This window comes from Rhineura floridana, chromosome 4, assembly GCF_030035675.1.
Source record: "Rhineura floridana isolate rRhiFlo1 chromosome 4, rRhiFlo1.hap2, whole genome shotgun sequence".
NCBI lineage: Eukaryota > Metazoa > Chordata > Lepidosauria > Squamata > Rhineuridae > Rhineura > Rhineura floridana.
Window position 1 is genome coordinate 34020752 of NC_084483.1, and position 23327 is coordinate 34044078.

Below are 23327 nucleotides of genomic sequence, written 5' to 3' on the forward strand. Positions count from 1 at the left end.
TAAGCCGAAGGAGATTGAGTGGAGCGGTGATTCAGAACTGGAGGAGGATTCATCCTATTGCCTTTTTGATTCGGCCGACTGTCTTCCCCTCGCTTGTACAGTTCTGGACACTTTAGGCCTTCAGCCTTTACAACCTGAATCTACCACTCATCCTGTGAAGGGGGCCAAGGTACTCAAATCTCCCAGATCGGAAGATCACTACCTTCCTGTGCCAGACCCCATCGACAAACTGGCCAAGGAGAATGGGCTCACCCGCTGCAGACATGCTGTTGCTCTGTTCTTGCCAACAGATTCTATGCATTGGCCCAGGAGTTCATGAATTGCCTGAACGTCCCGGGGATAGACGAGCTGATCTCCAATTTGTTTTCGAGGTCCCTCCTGCCGAAACAAGGGGACTCACAGCTGAAGGATCCCTCTGAGCGACGGGTGGACTATGCTCTGCGTAAAAATCATGAGGCTACCGCCTTTACTATTCGGGCATCTGCTGCAGCTTCCATCTTTTCAAGAGCATCTATGATGTGGCTGGACGAACTCTTGGATGATCCTAATCCTGATCCAGTCAGGCTCAGGAAGGGCCTGGTGAAGTTGCATAAGACTGCAGCATTTGTGGCTGATGCCACCTTAGATGCAACTCAGCTGGGAGCACAGGCCCTAGCAGCACAGGTGGTCGCTCGGCGTACGCTTTGGCTCAGACACCAGGATGCTGATTCTATGGCCAGGGTCAACTTGTCGAGGGTACCTTTTTCTGGGTCATTACTTTTCGGAGAGGAAGCCCTCAAAGCTGTCTTGGGGGACCCCAAAGATAATCGAAAGCCAGTATTGGCCATAGCCAGGAAGGATGACTGCAGTCTGTTCAGACGCTTTACTCCATACCGCTCGTTTCAGCCCTTTCGGAGTACGCAGCCTGGGGGAGGGGGTTGCGATTCTCGATCCACCGAATTCTGTCCTTCCAGGGGATCCTGGCACAAACAACGTTTTTAGGGCAGAGGTCAGTACCAGGGACGTCCAGGTGCCTCAAACTCTTCTTTTGGTAGAGGAGCTCGTCAACGCAGACAATACTGACGCCAACCCTGTCGGAGGCAGATTGCTTCGGTTTGCAAACCACTGGCTACGTTTGACACAGATCAATTGGATCAGAGATCTCTTTTCTCATGCCTATGAACTAGAGTTTTGGTCAACTCCTCCGGATTTCTCCCATCTCCTCTTCCCAGAGATCGAGACAGGCGCTGGATCATGCAGGAAGCTATAGTTCATCTCCTCACATAGCTGCAATAGAACCAGTGCCATTAGCAGAGAGGTCGACAGGGATTTACTCCCTCCTGTTTGCTGTTCCCAAATGAGATCTGTCATGGAGGGCGGTGTTAGACCTCAAGTTTGTCAACTGCTTCGTGAAGTATCAACAGTTCAAAATGGAGTCCTTAGCTTCCATTATAGAAGTTCTACAAAAAGGGGACTTTCTTGCCTCCATCGATCTCAAAGAAGCTTACCTCCACATACCTATTTGTCCTGCTCACAGAAGGTTCCTATGGTTTGCCTTTGGTCCCCAGCACTTTCAATACCGGGCAATGCCATTTGGACTCTCATTGGCCCAGAGAGTCTTCACCAAAGTGCTGCTCACCTTGGTGGCTCACCTCCACCTCCAGGGTGTGCATATTTATCCTTATTTGGACGATTTGCTGATTCGTGCGGAATCCAGGGACCTGGCCCGTTTTCATGTTCACCATGCTCTCGAGGTTCTGCACATTCATGGTTGCCTAGTCAACCTCGACAAAAGTCAGCTTCAGCCAACTCAGCGACTGCATCATCTGGGAGCAGTATTAGACACAACACAGGCCATGGCCTTTCTATCACCAGACCGGATTGTGGCCATCAGAGAGATGGCACTGGTCCTGGCATGTCGCTCGAGCGCAGACGTAATGCTTCTGGCAAGGGCTCTGGGGATGTTTGTCTCAACCATTGACATTGTACCATGGGCTCGGCATCACACTCGACGCCTCCTGTGGGCCTTACTGCCTTTCCAGCAGGACATTGCTGTGTCCAACCACTGGACAATCCACCTGGATCCAGCACTGCGTGTTTCCTTGCAATGGTGGGTGACAGTCCGAAACCTCAGCAAGGGAACTCCGTTCTGAGAACCAGACAGGACTGTGATAACAACAGATGCCTGTCTGTCCAGCTGAGCCCCCCACTGCAATTTCCAGTTTCTCCAGGGTGTCTGGTCCAGCACGGAAGCAAGTTGCAACATCAACTGGCTGGAACGGAGAGCTGTCCATCTGGCCCTTCGACATTTTCAACCGATATTCCTGTTGGACCATGTATTGATTCAGACAGACAACACCTGTGTGAAATTGCATCTGAACAAGCAAGGGGGAACCAGGTCACGTTTCCTCCAGATGGAAGCCTCTCAGCTCTTCGACTGGGCAGAAATACATCTAAAGTCACTGAGGTCAGAACATCTCAGTGGTGTTTTGAATGTGATGGCTGACTGGCTCAGCAGACAACAGGTGATCCCGGGGGAATGGAAACTTCACCCGGTAGTGTTCAGCCTTCTCCAACGGCGGTTCGGCATCCTCTTGGTGGACCTGTTTGCCTCCAGTCACAATTGCCAGCTACCTCGCTATTTCTCCAGGTACCTAGACACCACTGTGGAATCTGTAGATGCACTCTTAACACCGTGGCTGGCTGGCCTCCTTTATGCCTTCCTCCAATACCGTTACTGGCCAGGACTTTGAGGAAGCTGCGACGCAAAAGGGCCTGACTGGTCCTGATAGCCCTGTACTGGCCTCGCTGGCCGTGGTTTTTTGACCTGCCCTCCCTCTTTTGGTAACAGATCCTTGGCGGTTGCCAGTCCTACCAGATCTGTTGTCACAGGGTCCAATATGGCACCTGGACCCCGAATGGCTCAGTCTGACAGCTTGGCGTTTGAACGGGGACATTTGATCCATGCAGGACTGTCTCAGGAGGTTGTTGATACAATCCTGGCATCTAGAAGGCCATCAACGTCTCACATCTACCAAAGTACTTGGCTCACATTTTCCAAATGGTGTGAGTCCCGGGACTTCCAACCCTCTGAAGCTACTGTGCAACACGTGTTGCAGTTTCTATATAGAGGTCTGAAGATGGTTCTTAAACCAAACACCTTGCATCACCACACCTCCACCATATCTTCTATTCTTTCCATTTCATCTCCTGGTGTTTATAAGGGTTCACACCTGCTTATCAAACGATTTTTGAGGGGGGCTGCCCTACTGTTGCCAGCAGTATGTCATCGTTTTCCTTCATGGAGTTTATCTAAGGTCCTGCAAGCCCTCCCTTTGAGCCCCTTCAATTGGTTCCATTACGACTGTTGTCCTTCAAGGTCCTGTTCCTGGTGGCGGTCACCTCAGCGAGAAGGGTTTCAGAGTTGGGGGCACTGTCCTAGGCACGACACCTCTGCATCTTCCATAAGGACTCAGTGGTATTATGTCTGGACCCATCCTTTCGCCCCAAGGTCCATTCAGTTTTCCACTGCAACCAGGACATTGTTCTTCCCTCATTCTGTCCGAATCCTGTCCATCCACTGGAGAAGACCTGGCACTCGCTAGATGTCCAAAGGGCCCTCAAGACCTACCTGTCTCGAACCCAGGACGTAAGACTAATGGATTCTTTGTTTGTATCCTTTCAACCACGTACTCTGGGTAAAAAAGTTGCTAACTCAACCTTGTCTTGTTGGTTGCACGCCTGCATTGCGTTGGCCTATGAGTTGCTTAAGCTTCCAGTGTCAACTAAGATAACAGCGCACTCGACTAGGTCAGCAGCTTTCACAACCAACGCACCTCTTGCAGAGATTTGCAGAGTGGCTGTATGGTCTACTCCAGATTCTTTTATAAAACATTATCAGATTGATCGTTACACTTCTGCTGAGGCCTCTTTTGGGAGGCGTGTTCTGCAACAGGTTCTGACAAGTAATCAGTGGGTGGTCCCTCCCTATTGGGGGCTGCTTTAGTACATTCCACGTGATGGCAAGCTACCTGGGGAAAATGGACCATTGGTCTCACCTGAAGGGTGATTTTCCCAGGTAGCCTGCCATCATGGCCCTCCCTGTTGGAGGATGTCTGGTTATTTTGTACCACCTTTCAAATTATTACTGTTCAGAGTTGTACTGTTTTGCACTGTCTAGTTGAGTCAAGACCTTTCTAGATCTGTTACAATGAATGTAGTTCTGTATTACTTGGGACAGTGTCTCTATTTTCCTTGCTGGTAGGCTGTTGGCCTTTCGTATTTTCTCAGATATCTCACTTCGGCCTTGTCACGAATGAACTGGAGTGGGAGGGGCTTGAGGCCCCAGGTCGACTTCAATACATTCTTGCCTTCGGATGCTAGATGGCACTAATACCCACATGATGGCAGGCTACCTAGGAAAATCACCCTTCAGGTGAGACCTATGGTCCATTTTCTGGGACAAACTCTTCACATGATTTATCCAGTGCCAACACAACACTTTTTACTTGGGAGACCATGTAACTAAGGGAATATCTGACTGAACCGCTTATTGCCCCTTAAACCATGTTAAACCTGCTAAATAGTACAACATGAAACATAGTTGACTCTAGTAAAGAATTCTAGGACCAGGAGATGTCTAACTTTCCAGGTTTAGGAGTATGGAGATCTTATTGATTGAAGAACTGAGAGAAAAATAAGTATAGAATTAGAACTTAAAATTGCTCTACAAAGCATGGTACTTCCTTAAAAATAGGGAGTTCTCTTGCAAAAGTGGATAGATAGAAATGGCACTTGTGGCCCTCCAGATGTTGCTGGGCTCCAGCACCCATCAGTTGCAGCCCACATGGCCAGTGGTTAGGGGTGATGAGAATTGTAGTCCAGCAACATCTGGAGGGCAACTGATTCGTCATACATGTTAAGATAACACGAATTTGATGACCTGTGCAAGTTCCTCAAAAACTAAAGAACTTCAACTCATTCAACTCAGATTCTCTGCCACCCCAGGACAATAGTTAGCAGACAGAGCATGAAGGAAGCTTTCTGTGTGCGTTGGTATACATTAGTATGAGCACAATCCACTTGCATTGCTTAGCAGATCCCTGTTCCTCACTCTCTCCACTTGTATGTATGTTTACAGGCAGCATTATGAGTGTGTGTGTGTGTGTGTGTGTGTGTACCTCCTACATTCCCATGAAGCTGTCCTTCCCCATAAATTACTTTATGCACCTTGTACTTGTGGCACTTGCTGTGCGAGTGGGTCATGTCCAGTATTTTGGGGGATGTTTCACAAGCCACTATTTACATACGTTGGCAAAGCTTGTCTCGTGGATCTAGATAATGGTCTTCTCTTTTTGCAGTGTATTGTGCATTTGTTTCATTTTAAGCCACACTAATATTGGAAGCATAATATTTTTTATAAACTATAAACTGGATTTTAAAATATATGCCTTTTATTGAGCATTTTGTTTGGTGGTGTTCTCTACATTAAGGATTTGGTTTGAAAAGTAGTGTTGGTTTAGGCACTAATGTGGGGACAAATGTGGAATGTTTTGTGTTCATTTCCCATGCTTTATTATTCTTCACTTAAAATATGTGGGGAAAGCTTAAAGGACCAAAGTGGTCTGACTTGGATATTACGCTAAATCAGGGTTTCCCAAAGTGGTTGATATTGACCCCTGGGTGGATGGGACCGTGCAGGGGGTTCATAAAGGCCTAGGGATTGAAAGGAAGTTAAAAAGGGCCTGGGGTGGAAAAGAAGTTTACAAGGTATAGTGTGAGAAATTTAATTAGGAACTATGAACCTCAAAACAAAAGGCAAGAGCACATACAGAGTGTACATCCCTTGCCGATGATTACATTAAGATTTTTTTAAATTTTATGATTCTTGATAATGGTAATTGATGTTTAATAAATGTGGTTTATATATTGATATTTCATTTACATTCCTAAGATTTTGGGTTGGGGATTGATGATAATTTTATAAACTCATCAAGGAGGTCAGTAAACCCAAGAGGTTTGGGAAACCCTGTGCTAAACCATACTTCAGTCAGTAAAGTTTAGTGCTGTGCTCAAGTGGTCTCCCTCCCCTTTCCTTCTCTGAGAAATGCCAGCAAAGAAGATCAGAAACATCCTAGTTTAAACTATATCTGTTCTTATTGGGCATAACAATCCAATCTGGCTGCATTTGGATGTAATGATAAACTATGATTTATCATTATGGGCAGGAGCCTCAGGTTCTTGTGCCCCCCCCTTCCCCCAGCTTTCTTTGGTGCAAATGCAAGGAGATGGGAATATTCTGATTCCATTTTCAATTCACAGTTTAACATTACATCGAACCCAGGCACCCTGCATAGTCTAGGCTTGTTTTATGAATTCCCACAATGAGGAAGCATTGTTCATTATTTTGCTTTCCTTTGCCTGTGTTTCTTTGTGTGGTTGTTTTGGGAGAGGGTATCTTTGCATGTGTTTGTTTTGGGTTGTGTCTTACCTATTTTTGGGGGGGGGTTGCATGTTTGCTTTGTGTGGGTGGGTGTTGCCTGTTTGGGAGTGGTGGTGGTATTTTGGAGCATAGGCCATTTTTCTGCTGTGAAATGGTTATTAGGTTGTGCCCATGACAGTTTTTCAGATTTCCAAATGACACCCCCACCAAATGACACCCCCACCCCAAAAGATTGACTCATGTTTTAGTGTTACATTTGAACTGGGACAATGTAGATGCAAAAGGAGACTGAAAGTGGGAAAGATCCTTGAAGTTTAACTTTGATGGATTTGCAAATACTTTGTAGTACATTACTTAGCATTTATATCAGAGTTCTGAAGATATTAGTAATCTTAGGGAAAAAATCTTTCAAAGTAGGCTTGTAATACTGAAACATATTGTAGATATGGGGCTGAAGCCAAGATACTGAGTTGATGGCAGAAGTAAGAATTAAATCCAGGATTTCTGGTTCATAGCTCATACTCTTAGCCACGATACTAAAGTAACATTTTATAGAAATATTATTGAAGTATTAAAGCATATAGAAAGATTTATTTTCTTTCAATTTCTATATTTGCTGGATAGTTTAGCCTATGTACTTCCAAGATCTTTTTTGCTGGAGCACAGAAAAAGCAACCACAACTGGACTCAGTTGTTCAGTCTAAACAGAGGTGTGCCTATATATTGTTTTCTGCTGTTTTAGGACCAGCTCCAAATCTCTTTTGCAATTTATGGCAAAGACGTCCAGTAGATTCTGTGGCCCATGAATCGGACATAGCATACATTCTCAGCTTTTGCTTACTTTGTCTGACTCCAAGATTAACTCCTTCAGTTCCCTTAACAAGCTTTCTTTATACTTTTAACGAGTTCTGTGAAAGAACTTCTAAAGGGGTAATGACAGCATTATAGAGTAAGTACAGTTAGCGGCGTTAAATTCATAACTCCTTACTTTGGAACAATATTTTTAAAATTAAGCTATATCTAATGGCTATGCTGTTTTAATTCTTTTTATCTGGTTACGTAGACAGGGATGGTGCATTGTGATACCGCCGTTGGAACACCAGACTACATATCACCTGAAGTATTAAAGTCGCAAGGTGGTGATGGTTATTATGGGCAGGAGTGCGACTGGTGGTCTGTAGGAGTTTTCCTGTTTGAGATGCTAGTTGGTAAGTAGTGTATTCCTCTTGACAGTACTTTGATTTCAAAAGATTATGCATTGCCAAGCAGGTTATTGATGCAATAAGATCAAGATGGTTCCTAAGTTAATAGAATTCTAGTTATGCTTTTTATCAGAGCCTGTTTTCCCATAGTATGAGGTAGGAAGGCATGGAAAGTTGTTGCAAGAACTACCCTGCCTCCAATTGTCCAGTTCTGTATCCACTGATTGGGTTATGGAGATAATGGAATATAATGCATAAGTTGCATTAATATGGTCAGTCATTCACCTTCCAGTTTGTTATATTTCTTAACTGATGTTGAATGATGCTGCTGTGGGACTATTCCTAGCTCTAAGTTATACTTTGGGCCCATGTGTATTCTTTCCTTGGGTTCAGAAAAATAATAATAGCAAAGGACCTTTTCTGGAGATATTTTCTTTATAGCAGGCAAACTTCCATGTATGTTGTAATAGTTCTGTTTTTTAAAAAAATGTGTAAACATTGTGATACTTCAGTTGGATAACATAATTGAGTGTTCCAACGAATTAATAAAATACCTGATACGATCACGTATGTGCTGGGTGTGTGGAGTGCTTAGATTAGCCTTTCCCAACCAGTGTGCCTCCAGATGTTGTTGGACTACAACTCCCATCAGCCTCAGCCAGCATTGCCAATGGTCAGGAAAGATGGGAATTGTGGTCCAACAACATCTGGAGGCACACTGGTTGGGAAAGGCTGGTTTAGATTGATCATTTTGTATGTATAGAAACCTGTGGAACCAGCAGATATAATTTGTGCTTTTCGGGAATATGTCATAGTTTGGACATTATTATTATTATTGTTTATTATTTGCCCTTCACCCAGCGGTCCCAGGGTGGATTACAACAATTTTAAAATACAATTAAAAACAACCTAAAACCACAAAATAGGGTGGGTCCTAAAAATTTACATCTCAGTATTGTATAGCCATAAAAGTGGCTGTATACTATAGCCAGCATAGATTTTTCGCATTCCACAATGTTTAATTGAAAATACCCCCATGCCATTCTGATGCTTCTCATAAGCTCATTTCAAAACAAAACATATAGTCCTGAACTCAGAAACGCTTGCTTAACCAACCCTCATAAGTTTTCATATTGATACACAAAACAGTTAGAGGGAATCGAGAGTCCAAAGTGTAAAAAAGAGAGAAAATCAGACCTTTTTGGATTTTTCTGTCCGAGTTCTCATAATTTGATGAAATTAATTAAAAATCAGCCATGTTCACAGAGTGTCTGTAATCTAATTACTGACCTTGCCCCATACTCTGACCTTCATCTTCTGCAGTTTAAAAGTAAAAAAAAAAAGCCTTGCAGATTTTTAATTAATTTAAAAAAATTAGCATTGGTGTCAATAATAAGCCCAGGCATGCTCAGTAAGAACTAACTGTCAGTGTTCTAAAAGCCAGACTCACAGCAGCTTGGCTTAGCTTGGCTAATCAAGGGGCCACACCCACACCAGACCTTTATTTTACCTTAGACAGTCATGGCTTCCCCCAAAGAATCCTGGGAAGTGTAGTTTGTGAAGGGTGCTGAGAGGAGACACCTGTTCCCCTGACAGAGCTCCAGTGGCCAGAGTGGTTTAATAGCCAACTGCTTTGATTGAAGCTCTGTGAGGGGAACAGGGCATCTCCTAGCAATTCTTAGCACCCTTCATTAACTACACTTCCCAGGATACTTTGGGAGATGTCATGACTGTCTAAACTGAAATAAAGGTCTGGGATGGATGTGGCCAGTGACAGCTTTGCTTTAAATTTGATGGGGAGACTACATGTGCCTTCTGTAGAATAAAAAGGTGGGAGAAACACTGAAAAGCAATACTGTTCACAGTGTTTTTCTTTTGGAAGGAAAGGGGCTTCCCCTTTGCCCTGCCCACCCACCTAATCTCTTCTCCCTCTCCTACCTCCCCCTCCCCCTTCTCCTCCCGTCCCTGCCCCTCCGCCAGGTCAGTTTCACCGATCCTAAGCATGATTGCAAAGGAGTAGATCCCATTGAACTCAAAAAGCATGCAAATGATCAAACCTGCCCTCCCCTTCTCCCTCTTATCCCCCCTTGCCCCTTCCCTCCCCCTTCCTTTGCCCCCTTGCCCCTTCCCTCCCCCTTCCTTTGCCCCTCTCTCCCCCTCCCCTTCCCCTTCCTAATTCCCTCCTTCCCCCTCTCTCATGATCAGTTTTACCTATCTTAAGCATGATCGCACAGGAGTAAATTCCACTGAACTCAATAAACATGCAAATGATCAAACCTGCCCTCTTCCCTCCCCCTCCTGCCTGCTCCAATCCCCCTCCTCCCCCTATCCCTGCCCTTCCTTCTCCTCCCCTCCCAATCCCCCCTCTGGTCAGTTTCACCTATCCTAACCATGATTTCAGGGAAGTAAATCCCACTGAACTCAATAAGCATGCAAGTGATCAATCCATTCTCAGCAAACTTGCACAGGATCCCATTTCTTACTTCCTGGATTAAAAAGCAGAGAAATGCACTAATAGGCAAAAAAACATTGTGGTTTAAGAACATACCTATAGCCAACAGATATTTCTATCAAACTTTAGAGAGTAGGGAAATTGGGCAGCTATAGTGAATGCACCAGGGGAGCAGGAGACCTGGCCTCCTGTCTGAGCTATTGTACTGCCCTACAAATTTGTCAAAATGCAAACACAATTTCGGTTGGTCTTCACAGTCCAATTCACTTCCTGTGTAGCTTGGAAGAATTTGGTAACGTGCCTCTGAGCATATGGTGAGTGGTTGCAACACCTGCAGTCAGCCCAAATAACAGAAACAAGACATGTGCTGTGCTGATCTTGTTTTAGCAGGGAGGAAGCAACACTTTTAAGTAAGTTGATATACTATAGTTCAGATAGTCACTTTAAATATGTTTGATTTACTTTGCAATTTTAGTGAAGTTTGCTATAGTAAATCATTTTCGTTTGCTTTTGTTTCTGTGAATATGTGAAGTATAGCAATACATTGTGGAATAATGGCACTGACTATAGTGTCCAGTGGACATGAGGAGTGTCTCAGTTTGCACAAGATAAAACAGTGGGAGGTGAAATATATTCTAGCAAAATTCTAGGTGTGCTCTATGTTTTTAATCAACCATGCCCACCTTTCCTTAAGTGGAGTGTTTTAAGAATAGCAAGCTGAAAACATGCATCTTGGACAGGCCAAGTTTGTTTTTTCCAACAGCTTAAGTAGCATTGCTTAAGTAGCAATATATTGTAATCAGTCTGATTTTACATCAAACTGCAGTTTCGGATTCAACTGTTAATGCACCTAAAATAGAAATAGAACATAACCTCCAGTTTGAAACAGAAAAGGCTGTCTTCACCATCAGATCAAATTGACAGATCAAATGGCTTTGAAATTAATAAAAATAAATTTGACACAGATTTCTAGGATCAATAATGAGACAGATATAATTTTCTAGGTTAGATTCTCTGTAGAAACGGTAGTAACACAGGAAAGAAGTAAAGTAAGAAGAACGCCAACAAACATGGAAAAATGTAATTCTCCATCTTTGGAGAAGGCAGGTGCTGCCACCACTCGCCATATGCTCAGAGGCACGTTACCAAATTCTTCCAAGCTACACAGGAAGTGGATTGGACTGTGAAAGACCAACCCAAGTTGTGTTTGCATTTTGACAACTTTGTAGGGCAGTACAATATCTCAGAGAGGAGATCAAGTCTTGCTCCCCTGGTGCATTCACTATAGCTGCCCAATTTCCCTGCTTTTTAAAGTTGGATAGAAATATTTGTAGGTACGTTCTTAAAAGGCAAGTTTTTTTGCCTATTAGTGTATTATTATTAACATTACAGTAAACTAGGATTTAACATTACATGCCGAAGCCTTTCATGAGCCTTGCATACTCTTTGCACTCCCTTCGCCTCCTTTTGTGCCTCTTTGAGGAGCATATCAGAAACACATGTTTATGCTTTTAAATTAAGCAGAATTCTTTCTTGTGTCTAAACTCAGGGAAGCTATGGTTGGTGATCAAGCCAATGACATTAACCATGGTCTTATGCTGGCTTGATTGAACTAACCAAAGTATATACAGAGTCATCCTGAGTTCAGACATAACTCTGAATTCTGCTTATAGCCACATGAGAGGAGGAAAGGAGTAGAGGAGTGCATGAGCCTATAACCCTAAACCATAGTTCAGAATTAAGTATGAAAAAAGCCGGTATGTGTTTGTTTTTAATCTTTGCATATAAGATGCTCTATATTTATAATCTCAGGTTATTTTTATTACCTGCTTTCACCTTTTGCAATTAACCTAACGCTCATACATTTTTAATTTTAGGAGATACTCCATTTTATGCCGATTCATTGGTGGGAACATATAGTAAAATAATGGATCATAAGAACTCGTTACATTTCCCAGAAGACGTAGAAATCTCGAAGCATGCAAAAGACCTTATTTGTGCCTTTTTAACAGACAGGTATGCAAACAAAAAAATGTCTTCAATAAAATCCTTGTCCCAAATTATCCTAGCAGAATATGCTTTCACTCAGGTCCAGTCCAATTAGTCTTCAGGCATCACCAAAATCAGACTAAAATGTTACAAAAAAAAAAAAATCCCCTGAAGTTCAAGCAATAGTTACTGTATTCCACTTTTATAGCAGGAGTGGGGGACCATTTATGCTCCATGGGCCAGATCCTTATCAGAGTCTGCCTCACAGGCTAAATCTGACAGGCAAGAGAAGCCGTTCATCTGTCCATCACCTGATGTTACAAATGATGTCAAGTGATTAGGTGCTTTGAAGTCCCAAAAGGTCTTGAAAGGACTGTTCTGTTCTCATCAGGATCCCTAAGGAGGCAAGAGACTCCCCAGGAGAAACACAGGTGAGGTCAGCACAAGGGCAGTATCCAGGGTCAGTCCAAAGTCAGAGCCTACCCCAAAGTCAAGGGGATCAGGCAAGAATCAGGGTCAGAACAGTCCAGGGTCAGTAGTCAAGCAGTCTGTAAGCAATGCACGTAAGGAGCAAGGCAAGAGACAGGTCTTGGTTCCACAGGCAATCTATAGATGGGTCAGGTACAGAGCTGGAGAATAGGTATTGTTCCACTAGCCTTCCAGCCAAGCACTGGGTTTTTATGCTGGAGCTCCTGAACCACACCCCATACCTCAGCTGACTCCCATTGATCACCTGCAGCCAGACCTTTACTCCTAAGGAGTCCAGGCCTCTAGTCAGTCACTCCTGGGTCTCCATTTGGCATTGGAGACAAGTCCTCTCTCTTGGTCTCAGGGGCTGTTCAGCCTATGCCAGAGGCAGAACTTGCTCCGTGTGCAGATGATCTGTCCTGGACCTTGTCATAGGACCATGGCCCCTCACCCTGAGATGGAGCCCGAGCCAGGGCTTGGTCCAAGACTGGAGCCTCTTGGTCTCTGACAAGGACTCCCCTGGCTGGGACCTGATAAAGATATACATGGGTTTTAAGTAGTTTAAAGAGACGGATGGTTTGCAAGTCTTTTTATGGTTGCTAGAGGGCTGGAGTATCCCTTTTTAGGGCTCTTCTCCTTTTCACCACAACCTTGGCAGGCACTGGCCACTGATGCTTTCCTCTTCTGCATACCAGATGGGGCATGTGTTTTTCCTGTGTCCCAATTCCTCATGATTTCTCCCTGGCAGTTATATTGAAGGTTCATGTGCCCCTATAAGGGGGGAAATATTTGATTTTTGTGTAGCATATGGGCATGTTTTGATTCCAGTTTTTGGAATTGTGTGCAGTTTCATTTAGCCCTTAAATCTTAGACCTTAGTGAGTGACTTATGTTGCATGGCACATGCATCCAAATATACAACAACCTCTGAGGAATTATACTGGGGTAAATGGGGGGACACACCTTCCCTTAGAGCTCCCCCCCCCGATCTTAATTCTCTCTTCCCCCCTTTCATTCTTCAAGGGGCAGAGCAATGGAAGGAAGATTCAAGTGGAATTCATTCCTCTCCATATTTCCCAAAGGCTGGGCAGAAGGAGGAAAGGTTGTCCTTCCCTTCTTTGTATGCTGATTTAGAGAGATGGGTGGGATAGTGCTGGGGAGGAAAGCCCTTAGAAAAAATTTGGGAGAAGCAGTCAGCTGAGTATGGTCAACCAACCTCCACTTCCCAACAGAAAACAAATTTGCTCCATAAGTTCGGCTTTCCAGAGGGCTGGTGAAGCCACCACAGATGCATTTGGGATAGAGGCCAGCCCAAGTACATTAAATCTACCTTTGCTTTCTGCAATCTATTGTGAGGGCTTGGCTTGCGCTCAGGAGGACAGCACATGAAGTCAAGCTCTTAATGACTAGCTAAGAGAGGGGTCAACTCTCTGAAGAAGAGAAGATTATGATAACCCAACTACAAATATTTGAAGGGCTGTCACATATATTATGGTGTAAATTTGTTTTCTGTTGTTCCTGTGAATAGGACCAAAACATGGGTTCAAATGTATAAGAAAAAGGATTTAGGCTTAACTTTATGAAGAATTTCCTGATGGTACAAGCTGTTCAACAGTGGGACAGGCTGCCTCAGAATCTTACGGAATCTACTTCATTAGATGTTTTTCAGCAGAATCTGAATAGCCACCCATCAGGGAAGCTGTAGTCGTGAATTACCTACATTTGCAAGGGATTAGGCTAGATGACTTTTGCAGGGGGATGGCTAGATGACCTTTGACTTCTTTTTCAACTCTGATTCCACAGTTCCCTAGGCATTGTTTGTTGAATGCTGATCAGATCAGTCCACTGTAACTGGACCACAGCTGCTATCTATGGCCTGTTAAATTGGGATAGGGAAGGGGAGAGATCAGTATAACTCTCCTATACGTTCCACACACACACCCCGCCAGGGCAGGTAATTCTCATTCCTTTCCTGACCCCCCTCATTTTGCATTCTTGGGTGTCCATTCAGAAACAGACCAAGATGCAAATTTTGACAACCAAACAAACCCACTTTTGCTGCCCTGTTCTTGACCATATTGGGTATTCAAATAAATGGCCCCACATTATTTAGGACATGTAAACAAAAAGAGAGAAATGAAATAAACAGCCAGCTTTTGACCTCAGTTTGTGGTTCAAAAGGGGGCTTCTGTCTGCTGAGTAATCCTGCAAGCAGCTCAAGAGTTTGTTTTCGAATTTGCATCGTTGTTGATCACAAGCTGAATATGAGCCAACAGTGCAATGTGGCTGCAAAAAAGACAAATGCTATTATAGGGTGCATTAACAGAAGTATAGTTTCCAGTACTAGTTCCCCTCTATTAAGCACTGGTTAGGTCTCATCTTGAGCACTGCGTCCAGTTCTAGACACCGCACCTTAAGAAGGATGCAGACAAACTGGAATAGGTTCAGAGGAGGGCAACAAGGATGATCAAGGGGACTAGAAAAAAGCCCTATGAGGAGAGACTGAAAGAACTGGACATGTTTAGCCTTGAGAAGAGAAGACTGAGGGAAGATACAATAGCACTCTTCAAGTACTTGAAAGGGTGCCACACAGAGAAGGGCCAGAATCTCTTCTTGACCATCCCAGAGTGCAGGACATGGAATAATGGGCTCAATTTACAGGAAGCCAGATTTCAGCTGAACATCAAGAAAAACTTCCTAACTATTAGAGCGGTACGACAATGGAACCAATTACCTAGGGAAGTGGTGGGCTCTCCCACACTGGAGGCAATCAAGAGGCAGCTGGACAGCCACCTGTCGGGTATGATTTAATTTGGATTTCTGCGTTGAGCAGGGGGTTAGACTTGAAGGACCTATAGGCCCCTTCCAAGTCTGTTACTCTTCTGTGATTCTGCCCATGTTTTAAGTGCAAGGAGAAGCAGAAGGGTGGGGAAAGATGTACAAGAATAACTTTTGAGTTATTTAAGAGTGCTTTGGCTTTCTTTTCTCCCCCCCCCCCCAATATTGTGTGTGCTTTCCTATTCATATTAAACATGGTGCTCAGTGTGTTTTGTTAAAACAGAGCACCTTTTTATATATACAATTGCCACCGAAGCACTTAAAGTGACAAGGAGTGAGTATCTATCATGTGACTTTCTGGTTCTCATACACAAATAAGTTTTTACATGAGCTTTTAACAACACAAAAACTGTTTTGAAGTGAAATGAGTTTGCCTTGTATATAGTGGCCTCATTATACATTTTAGGAAAAAAATGTATGATGTACGTGTATGGGTGTTTTTAAATTAGAGGCAAAGGATACAGTTTTTGAAATACTTGTTTCAGTAGGGTTTGAATAACTGTTCTGTATTTGTAAGCCAGATCTTCCGTCATTTACGTCCAAATGTTTGGACAGTGGTTTGGCAAACCTCACAAGTTTGCTTTTTTTTTTAAAGAGCTTTTTCCTGTGTTCCTTTTCTACACAGTCCAGTTGGAAATATGTTTTAGTCCACACATGGCAGGCTAAGATTTCCAACCATCTCATTCTGCATATGTGAGAGTGCTGAGAAACTTAATAGCTTACACAGTGATAGATTTCAAATTGCATTTAATTTTAATGGGAAAAAAACCTACGAAAAATGATAGAGTAATGTTTAGGCATCCTTGACACTTAAATACAATCTAAAATGCATTGTTATCGATCATAATACAAAATTTGGCTTAACTGCTATGTTTAGGGAGGTGCGTCTCGGAAGGCATGGTGTAGAAGAAATTAAATCTCATCTGTTCTTTAAGAATGATCAATGGGATTGGGATAACATTCGAGACAGTAAGTATCTTTTTTAATATGAAAAAATGTTTTTTCTTTTTCTTTTTTTGAAAAAACTACTGTGGGTTAGTGTGGTATTTTATATAAAGGGCCTCTGTATACATTTCTTTTTGTAAATTATATTTTTCTGTAAATGTCCAGACTTTTGCAATAGTCTGCATTTTTTCAACTGCACTACTCTGAGTGAAAATGAGTCATATGCCCCTGAACTAAACGTATGTTCCATTACTATGTGCATTTGTGTGTGTGTGTGTATGGGTATATATGCATGTGTGTGTATTGTGCCCTAGGAAATGCTTCCTTCATTGTTGAGCTTGCGTATGAACAGCCTGATGTTCTCACAAACCTCATGTATGGGTAGGTTTCCTATAATTTTCATAGACAGAGGCAGCTGTGTATGTTGCTTTGGTATGCAAAGAGAGCAGAAGACCCACCCCGTCTCACCAGTTCTCTGTACATGCTAGAGAGCTTAGAGAGGGGAAAGGGTTTGGTGGCAATGGGAGGTAAGTACAAATATGGTTGAAAGCTTAGCCTAGCTAAGCCAAACAGGTAGCCCTCCAGATGTTGTTGGACTTCAATTTCCATCAGCCCCAGCAAGCAAGACCAGTGGTCAGGATGATGGGAGCTGTAGTCCAACAACATGTGGAGGCCACAGGTTCACCACCCTGGCCCCTAGAATATGCTACATGTGGGTGAAAGATTAGAACATTTCAACAGTGTTGTAAGCAACTACAGAGTGACTAGTCGCTGTAGATGGGGGCAGGAGCATTTTGCAATGCACAGAGATTTCGCCTGTTCCCCCTTCCTCCACAGGATTGTTCAGCTTCCCAGTTGGCTGCAGAGAGATGCATCCTTAAAGCAGCCAGCAGCCATGCTGCCTTTGCTTCCCTTTGAAGAAGACAGAATAGAAAAGCTTAGAGAAACTTCTCATATGATTTGATCATTCTGGTTGGGCTAAATGCCCATCACATCAATCTCATTTAGTGAAACCTTTATTCTTAATCTGTAGCCTGCATTCTGTTTTGGTTGATTGAACTTTGGGTTCTGTTTCCATTTGAGAACATGTTTTTTGCTGATTGGCTGTTATAAAGCAAAATATTCTTGAAAATTATTATTAGGAATATTATTTATGAAAGTATTTATAATCTGCCAAAAATAATCGCAGTGTACAATAAAATCATTAAAACATAAAATTATAAAATATTTTCAGTCACACACAGCAGTGCAGTCCAGTGCAGAAGCCATGCATTGAGGTCTACCAGTTTATCCAGACTCCCTTGCTTAGATCCTGAGAACTGTAAGCAAAAGGAAGCTGACAAAAGGGAATTCCTCCCACCTCCAGGTATCCTCCTGCACTTCCTGAAAAGCCTTTCTAGAGCTCCATTTTTGCGAGCTTCTGCTTCTCAGTATTGAGTGATGTCACATCTCATGCTGTTTAGGAGCATCCCTCAGCCTTCTAAAGAGGCTTTGGCAGAGGGGCAATCCCCTGTCACTTGCAGTTGTCAGAATCTAAGCTTCTGTGTTTGAGTTTCTCAAGACATGTAAAATGGGCTTATCAAGACCCTGGCACACTGCAGAACATAGCTGGCATACTGGGCAAACCTCTTTCTTTGCAGAAGAAAAGGGTGTTCAGGTTTATGGGCAGTGAACTTTGTTCTAATACAACTTTTATTTTATTCTTTTAGCTGCAGCACCGGTTGTACCTGAGCTGAGTAGTGACATAGATAGCAGCAATTTTGATGACATTGAAGATGATAAAGGAGATGTTGAAACCTTTCCGGTCCCCAAAGCCTTTGTTGGAAACCAGTTGCCTTTCATAGGATTTACTTACTTTAGAGAGAACCTGTATGTGATATACTACTGATGATATGAATGACAATTACACTTGCTTCTGCAGTTAGGATTTTATAATACAATGGCTTCATTAGTTTTCAGACTTAAACATTGCACTCTACATTTTGGAATGTTTATAAATACTGCATTCAGTACAGGTTCTAGGAGAGTGGGGAGAAAAGTAGAATCTGAATAATAGTAGGGTGTTTATTTTCTTAGGTTTCATAATGAATCTGCATGTTAATACATTAGCACACATGCATAAATGTAACTTGCATAGGTACGTTAAATACAGTAAAATTTCTCTGGGTTTGGAAAGCTTTCAGTCTTTCCCCCTTTAAATCTGGGGGAAGAGAATAAAAAGGAAGAGAACTAGTACTGAATAAATCTGCCTTCATTCTGAGAGCAGTCTAGTGGGGATTAAGACTTGAGAGAGTTGATTAAAATGAGTTGATTGGCATAGTTGATGGAGTTTTTGAAAACTTGAGTTGTTTTCAACAGGTTGCTAAGTGACTTTTCTGAACTCTGTAGGGAAGTTGAACCCTGCAAGAACAATGGGACAAAGAAAAACGAGGCAAAGAAAAATGAGGCAAGTCCTCTTCTTTTTAATAAGGGTTAAACACATGTAAAGTATTTGTTATGCATAATAAATACTTGCACTGTAGACTTGCTTTTCAGTAGTTAGCATTACTGCACAAATCTGGAACTACTCACAAGTAGTCCAGTTTAGTGAAATGAGCTGTTGACTAAAAATATGACTTACTGTTTTAACACAATAGTTCTAAGAATTTGATGTAACATAACAATTTTAAAGCAAGATAGTGCCTGTATAGACCATTGGAAAATATGATTGAGAGAGGCTTATTTTTTTAAAAATACTGATAAGTTTTTTGTCTGTTTTTACAGGATAGTGAAGAGGTAAGTGCATTATTTTAAACTGTTTTTTCTTTCGATTGGTAATGATATTTCAAAAATCTGTGCAAGCAACCACTGATTTGAGTATAAGCTTAAGTTTCCAGTAGTTGGTTATACATGAATTTATTTCACACATTGGTGGTGAAGAGAGGCCACATTAGAAACAAATCTTTTATGACTTGCCAGTTATAAGTAGTACAGTCTAGAACTTGCTGCAGATGAAAATCAGCATGTGTGAAATATATTGATATCACTAGAACTTACAGCATTTACCTAAAGGCTGCAGTTTTACATCTAGAATTTGTAACTCCAAATACTGAAAATTGTTATGGCAACCTGCAGTATTTGTGAAATTTGCAGCTTTTAAAAAATTGGATTTTGAATTTTGCAGTGCAAGATAGATGGGAGTGTTAAAGACATTGATTATGAAGTTTATGTAAATTTTACTTAGTTCAGTACATCACAGAGAATTAAGTGTACTTTTCCTATAATACTGTGCAGCACACTAGATATTTCCATGAACTATTGAGTGTCGTACAAAAACACAATTTAGTTCCAGCTGTGAATATATCATAGTAAAGAAATAATTAGTTTCTAATAAACGGTGGGTTCTGCTTGTGATGTTTACTTATATGAGCTAATTTTCCAGGTTGTGTTCATTAGATAAGTACTTCAAATGATTTTTTTTTCTTTCAGTTTGCACTGTTTCAGGAAAAAGTAAGCAAATTGGAAGATCAACTTCATAATGAAATACAAGCCAAGGATGAGCTTGAGCAGAAATTCAGGTAGAGTTTTTTTCCTCTGTGCAAGAGAAGGTCTTCAAAAATGTGTAATGGAATATCAGGTGAAAGATGAATGCCTGGATTAAAAGTCAAGAAGCAGTCTATATGTGATTCATTTAATTTATATTGGTGCTTTGGAAGGGTGCAGCATTCCCATAGGGCCCAGTGGATCCCTGTTTTTGCTTCCTTACCTGCCTGCTTAGGTAGTGCAGCTGGCTGTTAGGGACAGCCATCCTTCTTGTCCTTACCAACAATCCTAATCCTTTAACAAAAAGAACCAACTGTAAATTAATTACACCTTGGATTTTTTTGTTCCTTTATGGCTCTTTTTCTTTCCTTTGTAGTTTTACAACGTACATATGCATTTATATGGTTCTGGCTGAATGGCTGCATGAAAATATTTCAAAAAGTAGTTCTTTTGCAGTCCTTTTGACACCTAACCCTTGCTAAGTTAGTTTTTGACTAGTTGCCATGTCCCATAGTTTATGAATCTAATGGCTTGGTTCACATATAACATGAAACCATGGTTTGTTTAACAAACAAGTTGTCCCACAGTCTATCAAATGATTTGTTTTCTATCTGCTCTTGCCTTCTGCCTTTATCACTTGGCAAAATCTGTGGTGGCGTGGTCAAAACAATTATGGTTGTATGTAGCAGGCCAGTGTAAAATTTCAGGGGCATCTGGAGAATATTCATTATCCTGTGCATGGAAAGATGATATCAGATGGGTAACTAGCTCCACCTAGTGGTTGAAGGCAAAAGAGTACTGCTGACGTTTTACTGTAGCTCCGTTCCTGGTCTGCGCCTGCTCCGTGCTCAGTTTTCTCTTTTGCCTCACAGAAAGTGGTTGGATTCTCTCTGACTCCGTGATTCAGGCTTGTAGCGTTTTGTTGTTTGGGTCTTCTGTGTGAGTTCGTTCTTGTTCTTTCCCTCAAAGTTTTTCTTATTCCTCTTCCTTCTGTAATAGTTTTTAAAAAAATGTTCCTTCTGTCCTTCTCCTTCTAACCTTCCCCCGTGGCGAGGAACAGCCAGCCCCTCCCCGCGGCTCTGGCAGCCGTCGACCTATTCAGACTCCCTCTCTAACTAATTTCGCTGACGTTCCTCCTCGTTCAGCAAGCTACAGCGTCGGCGGCTTCAACCTTAGCGGCAGCCTTCCCAGGGCTCGATACCCAGGCCTACACCCAGTTATTTCTCGCTCTTTACGAGCGGCTTTCGTTTTTACCCGCTCTAGCGGGAGAGGAGGTAGACGCGCAGAAGCAATAGAGGGGAAGACGCCGGCCGCTGCTAAACTTCGAGAGTCGCCAGGTCGTTTACTAGCACTGTCAGTCACCAACAGCAACATTTATTAACCCCATAAGTCCTGCAGTGTGTGCCCGCGATGGGGAAAACCACGCACAAAACGAAACACCTCTCAAAGGGGTTGAAGCCACCTCCCCACATGGCATCAACAGGCGCAGTATCAGAGCCCCTTCCCACCCTGGGATTGGAGCAGTCTCATTCCTCAGGGGATCATTCTGAAGTAGCGGTGGCCCGCCCCTCTACCGTCAGGCACGAAGTGGCTGAGGCTCAGATTCTGGCGGGCAGGGTGGCTACAGAAGGCAGGATATCTGTCCCACATAAGCGAACTTGTAGAGATGGTCAAGCTCCTGTCCACCATACAAGGGACCAGAGAGACCTGGAACCCCTGTCTGATGACGAAGGCAGCCAGCCCCCAACCTCCCTTAGATGCTATTTTTTCTACTACCTCCTCTCCTGAGGCCTTTACTGGGTTTTTGGATGAACCAATCCCTGTTCAACAGGTTCAATCTGCTGAAAGGCACAGGCTCTACTCTTCTCACACTCAGGCTTGCCCTGTTCAGTTACATCTGTCAGCGCATTCAATTCAACAGCTTAAGGAGCAGCTTAGAGAGGGTCTCTTATTGGATCTGGCCAGGGACTTGTCTTCTCAAACTACTTCAGGCTCCCAGCCCTCGAGGTATCCACTTACAGATCACTTGAGGACAGATCCTCGCCCTCCTCCTGGCCGCTCATCTCCAGATCCCCATGCGGCATCTCAAGGCAGACATCTACAGCTCCCTGACCAGGAGCCTATGGATGCAGAAAATGAATTGATTGTCTTGGATGAGGAGGAATGGAGTGGGGAGTCGGAATCTGAGGAGATTCTATCTACCAGGATATTTCAAGAGGCTCATTTTCTTCGGGTTGTAGTGGACAGCACGATGAAAATGTCGACCCAGTGTGCGGCAGCTGTGAAAAAGGCAAATTCCATGCTAGCAATAATTAGGAAAGGTATTGAAAATAAAACAGCCGATATCATAATGCCGTTGTATAAATCTATGGTGCGGCCGCATTTGGAATACTGTGTACAGTTCTGGTCGCCTCATCTCAAAAAGGATATTCTAGAGTTGGAAAAGGTTCAGAAGAGGGCAACCAGAATGATCAAGGGGATGGAGCGACTCCCTTACGAGGAAAGGTTGCAGCATTTGGGGCTTTTTAGTTTAGAGAAAAGGCGGGTCAGAGGAGACATGATAGAAGTGTATAAAATTATGCATGGCATTGAGAAAGTGGATAGAGAAAAGTTCTTCTCCCTCTCTCATAATACTAGAACTCGTGGACATTTAAAGAAGCTGAATGTTGGAAGATTCAGGACAGACAAAAGGAAGTACTTCTTTACTCAGCGCATAGTTAAACTATGGAATTTGCTCCCACAAGATGCAGTAATGGCCACCAGCTTGGACGGCTTTAAAAGAGGATTAGACAAATTCATGGAGGACAGGGCTATCAATGGCTACTAGCCATGATGGCTGTGCTCTGCCACCCTAGTCAGAAGCAGCATGCTTCTGAAAACCAGTTGCCGGAAGCCTCAGGAGGGGAGAGTGTTCTTGCACTCGGGTCCTGCTTGCGGGCTTCCCCCAGGCACCTGGTTGGCCACTGTGAGAACAGGATGCTGGACTAGATGGGCCACTGGCCTGATCCAGCAGGCTCTTCTTATGTTCTTATGTTCTTAAGGCGATGGAAGCCCTTACCCTCACCTCTACAGAGGATCCTCCTACTCCATCCACCTTGAGAGTGTCAGCAGTATGTCCGGATCCAAAACCTAGGTCGAGAGTGTTGAAGCTTCCTTCTCTTCTCCCGAAGGTGCTCAAATCAGAATTCGACATTCCTTTACAATTCAAAAAGTCAGTTTCCATCGCCAACAAATATTATACACTAGAACAACCGCTCATGGATCAGTTGAAGGTCCCGCTCATAGACGCGCCTATAGTCAATCTCCTGAACCCATCTTTGAACCCGAAAGACTCAGATGCTCACCTCAAGGATGCCACTGAGCGTAAGATGGACCAGGGGCTTAGAAGAGCGCACGAGGCTAGTGCGCTATCAATCAGGGCAGCAGCAGCCTCCCCGGTATTTGCTCGAGCTTCCCTTCTCTGGTTGGAGGACCTGCTGGATGACCCACAG

The 23327-nt window shown here is 43.2% G+C and overlaps 1 protein-coding gene across 1 annotated transcript in view; it reads left to right on the forward strand.

Moving 5' to 3' along the window:
* Window positions 1-23327, forward strand: part of ROCK2 (Rho associated coiled-coil containing protein kinase 2) — a 126471-nt gene that overhangs the window by 53211 nt on the left and 49933 nt on the right. The window contains exons 6-12 of the mRNA XM_061622773.1: window positions 7485-7629; window positions 11953-12091; window positions 16247-16338; window positions 18024-18183; window positions 18673-18760; window positions 19078-19089; window positions 19783-19871. Of these exons, the coding sequence (XP_061478757.1) occupies window positions 7485-7629; window positions 11953-12091; window positions 16247-16338; window positions 18024-18183; window positions 18673-18760; window positions 19078-19089; window positions 19783-19871 (725 nt within the window). The remainder of the gene's footprint in view (window positions 1-7484; window positions 7630-11952; window positions 12092-16246; window positions 16339-18023; window positions 18184-18672; window positions 18761-19077; window positions 19090-19782; window positions 19872-23327) is intronic.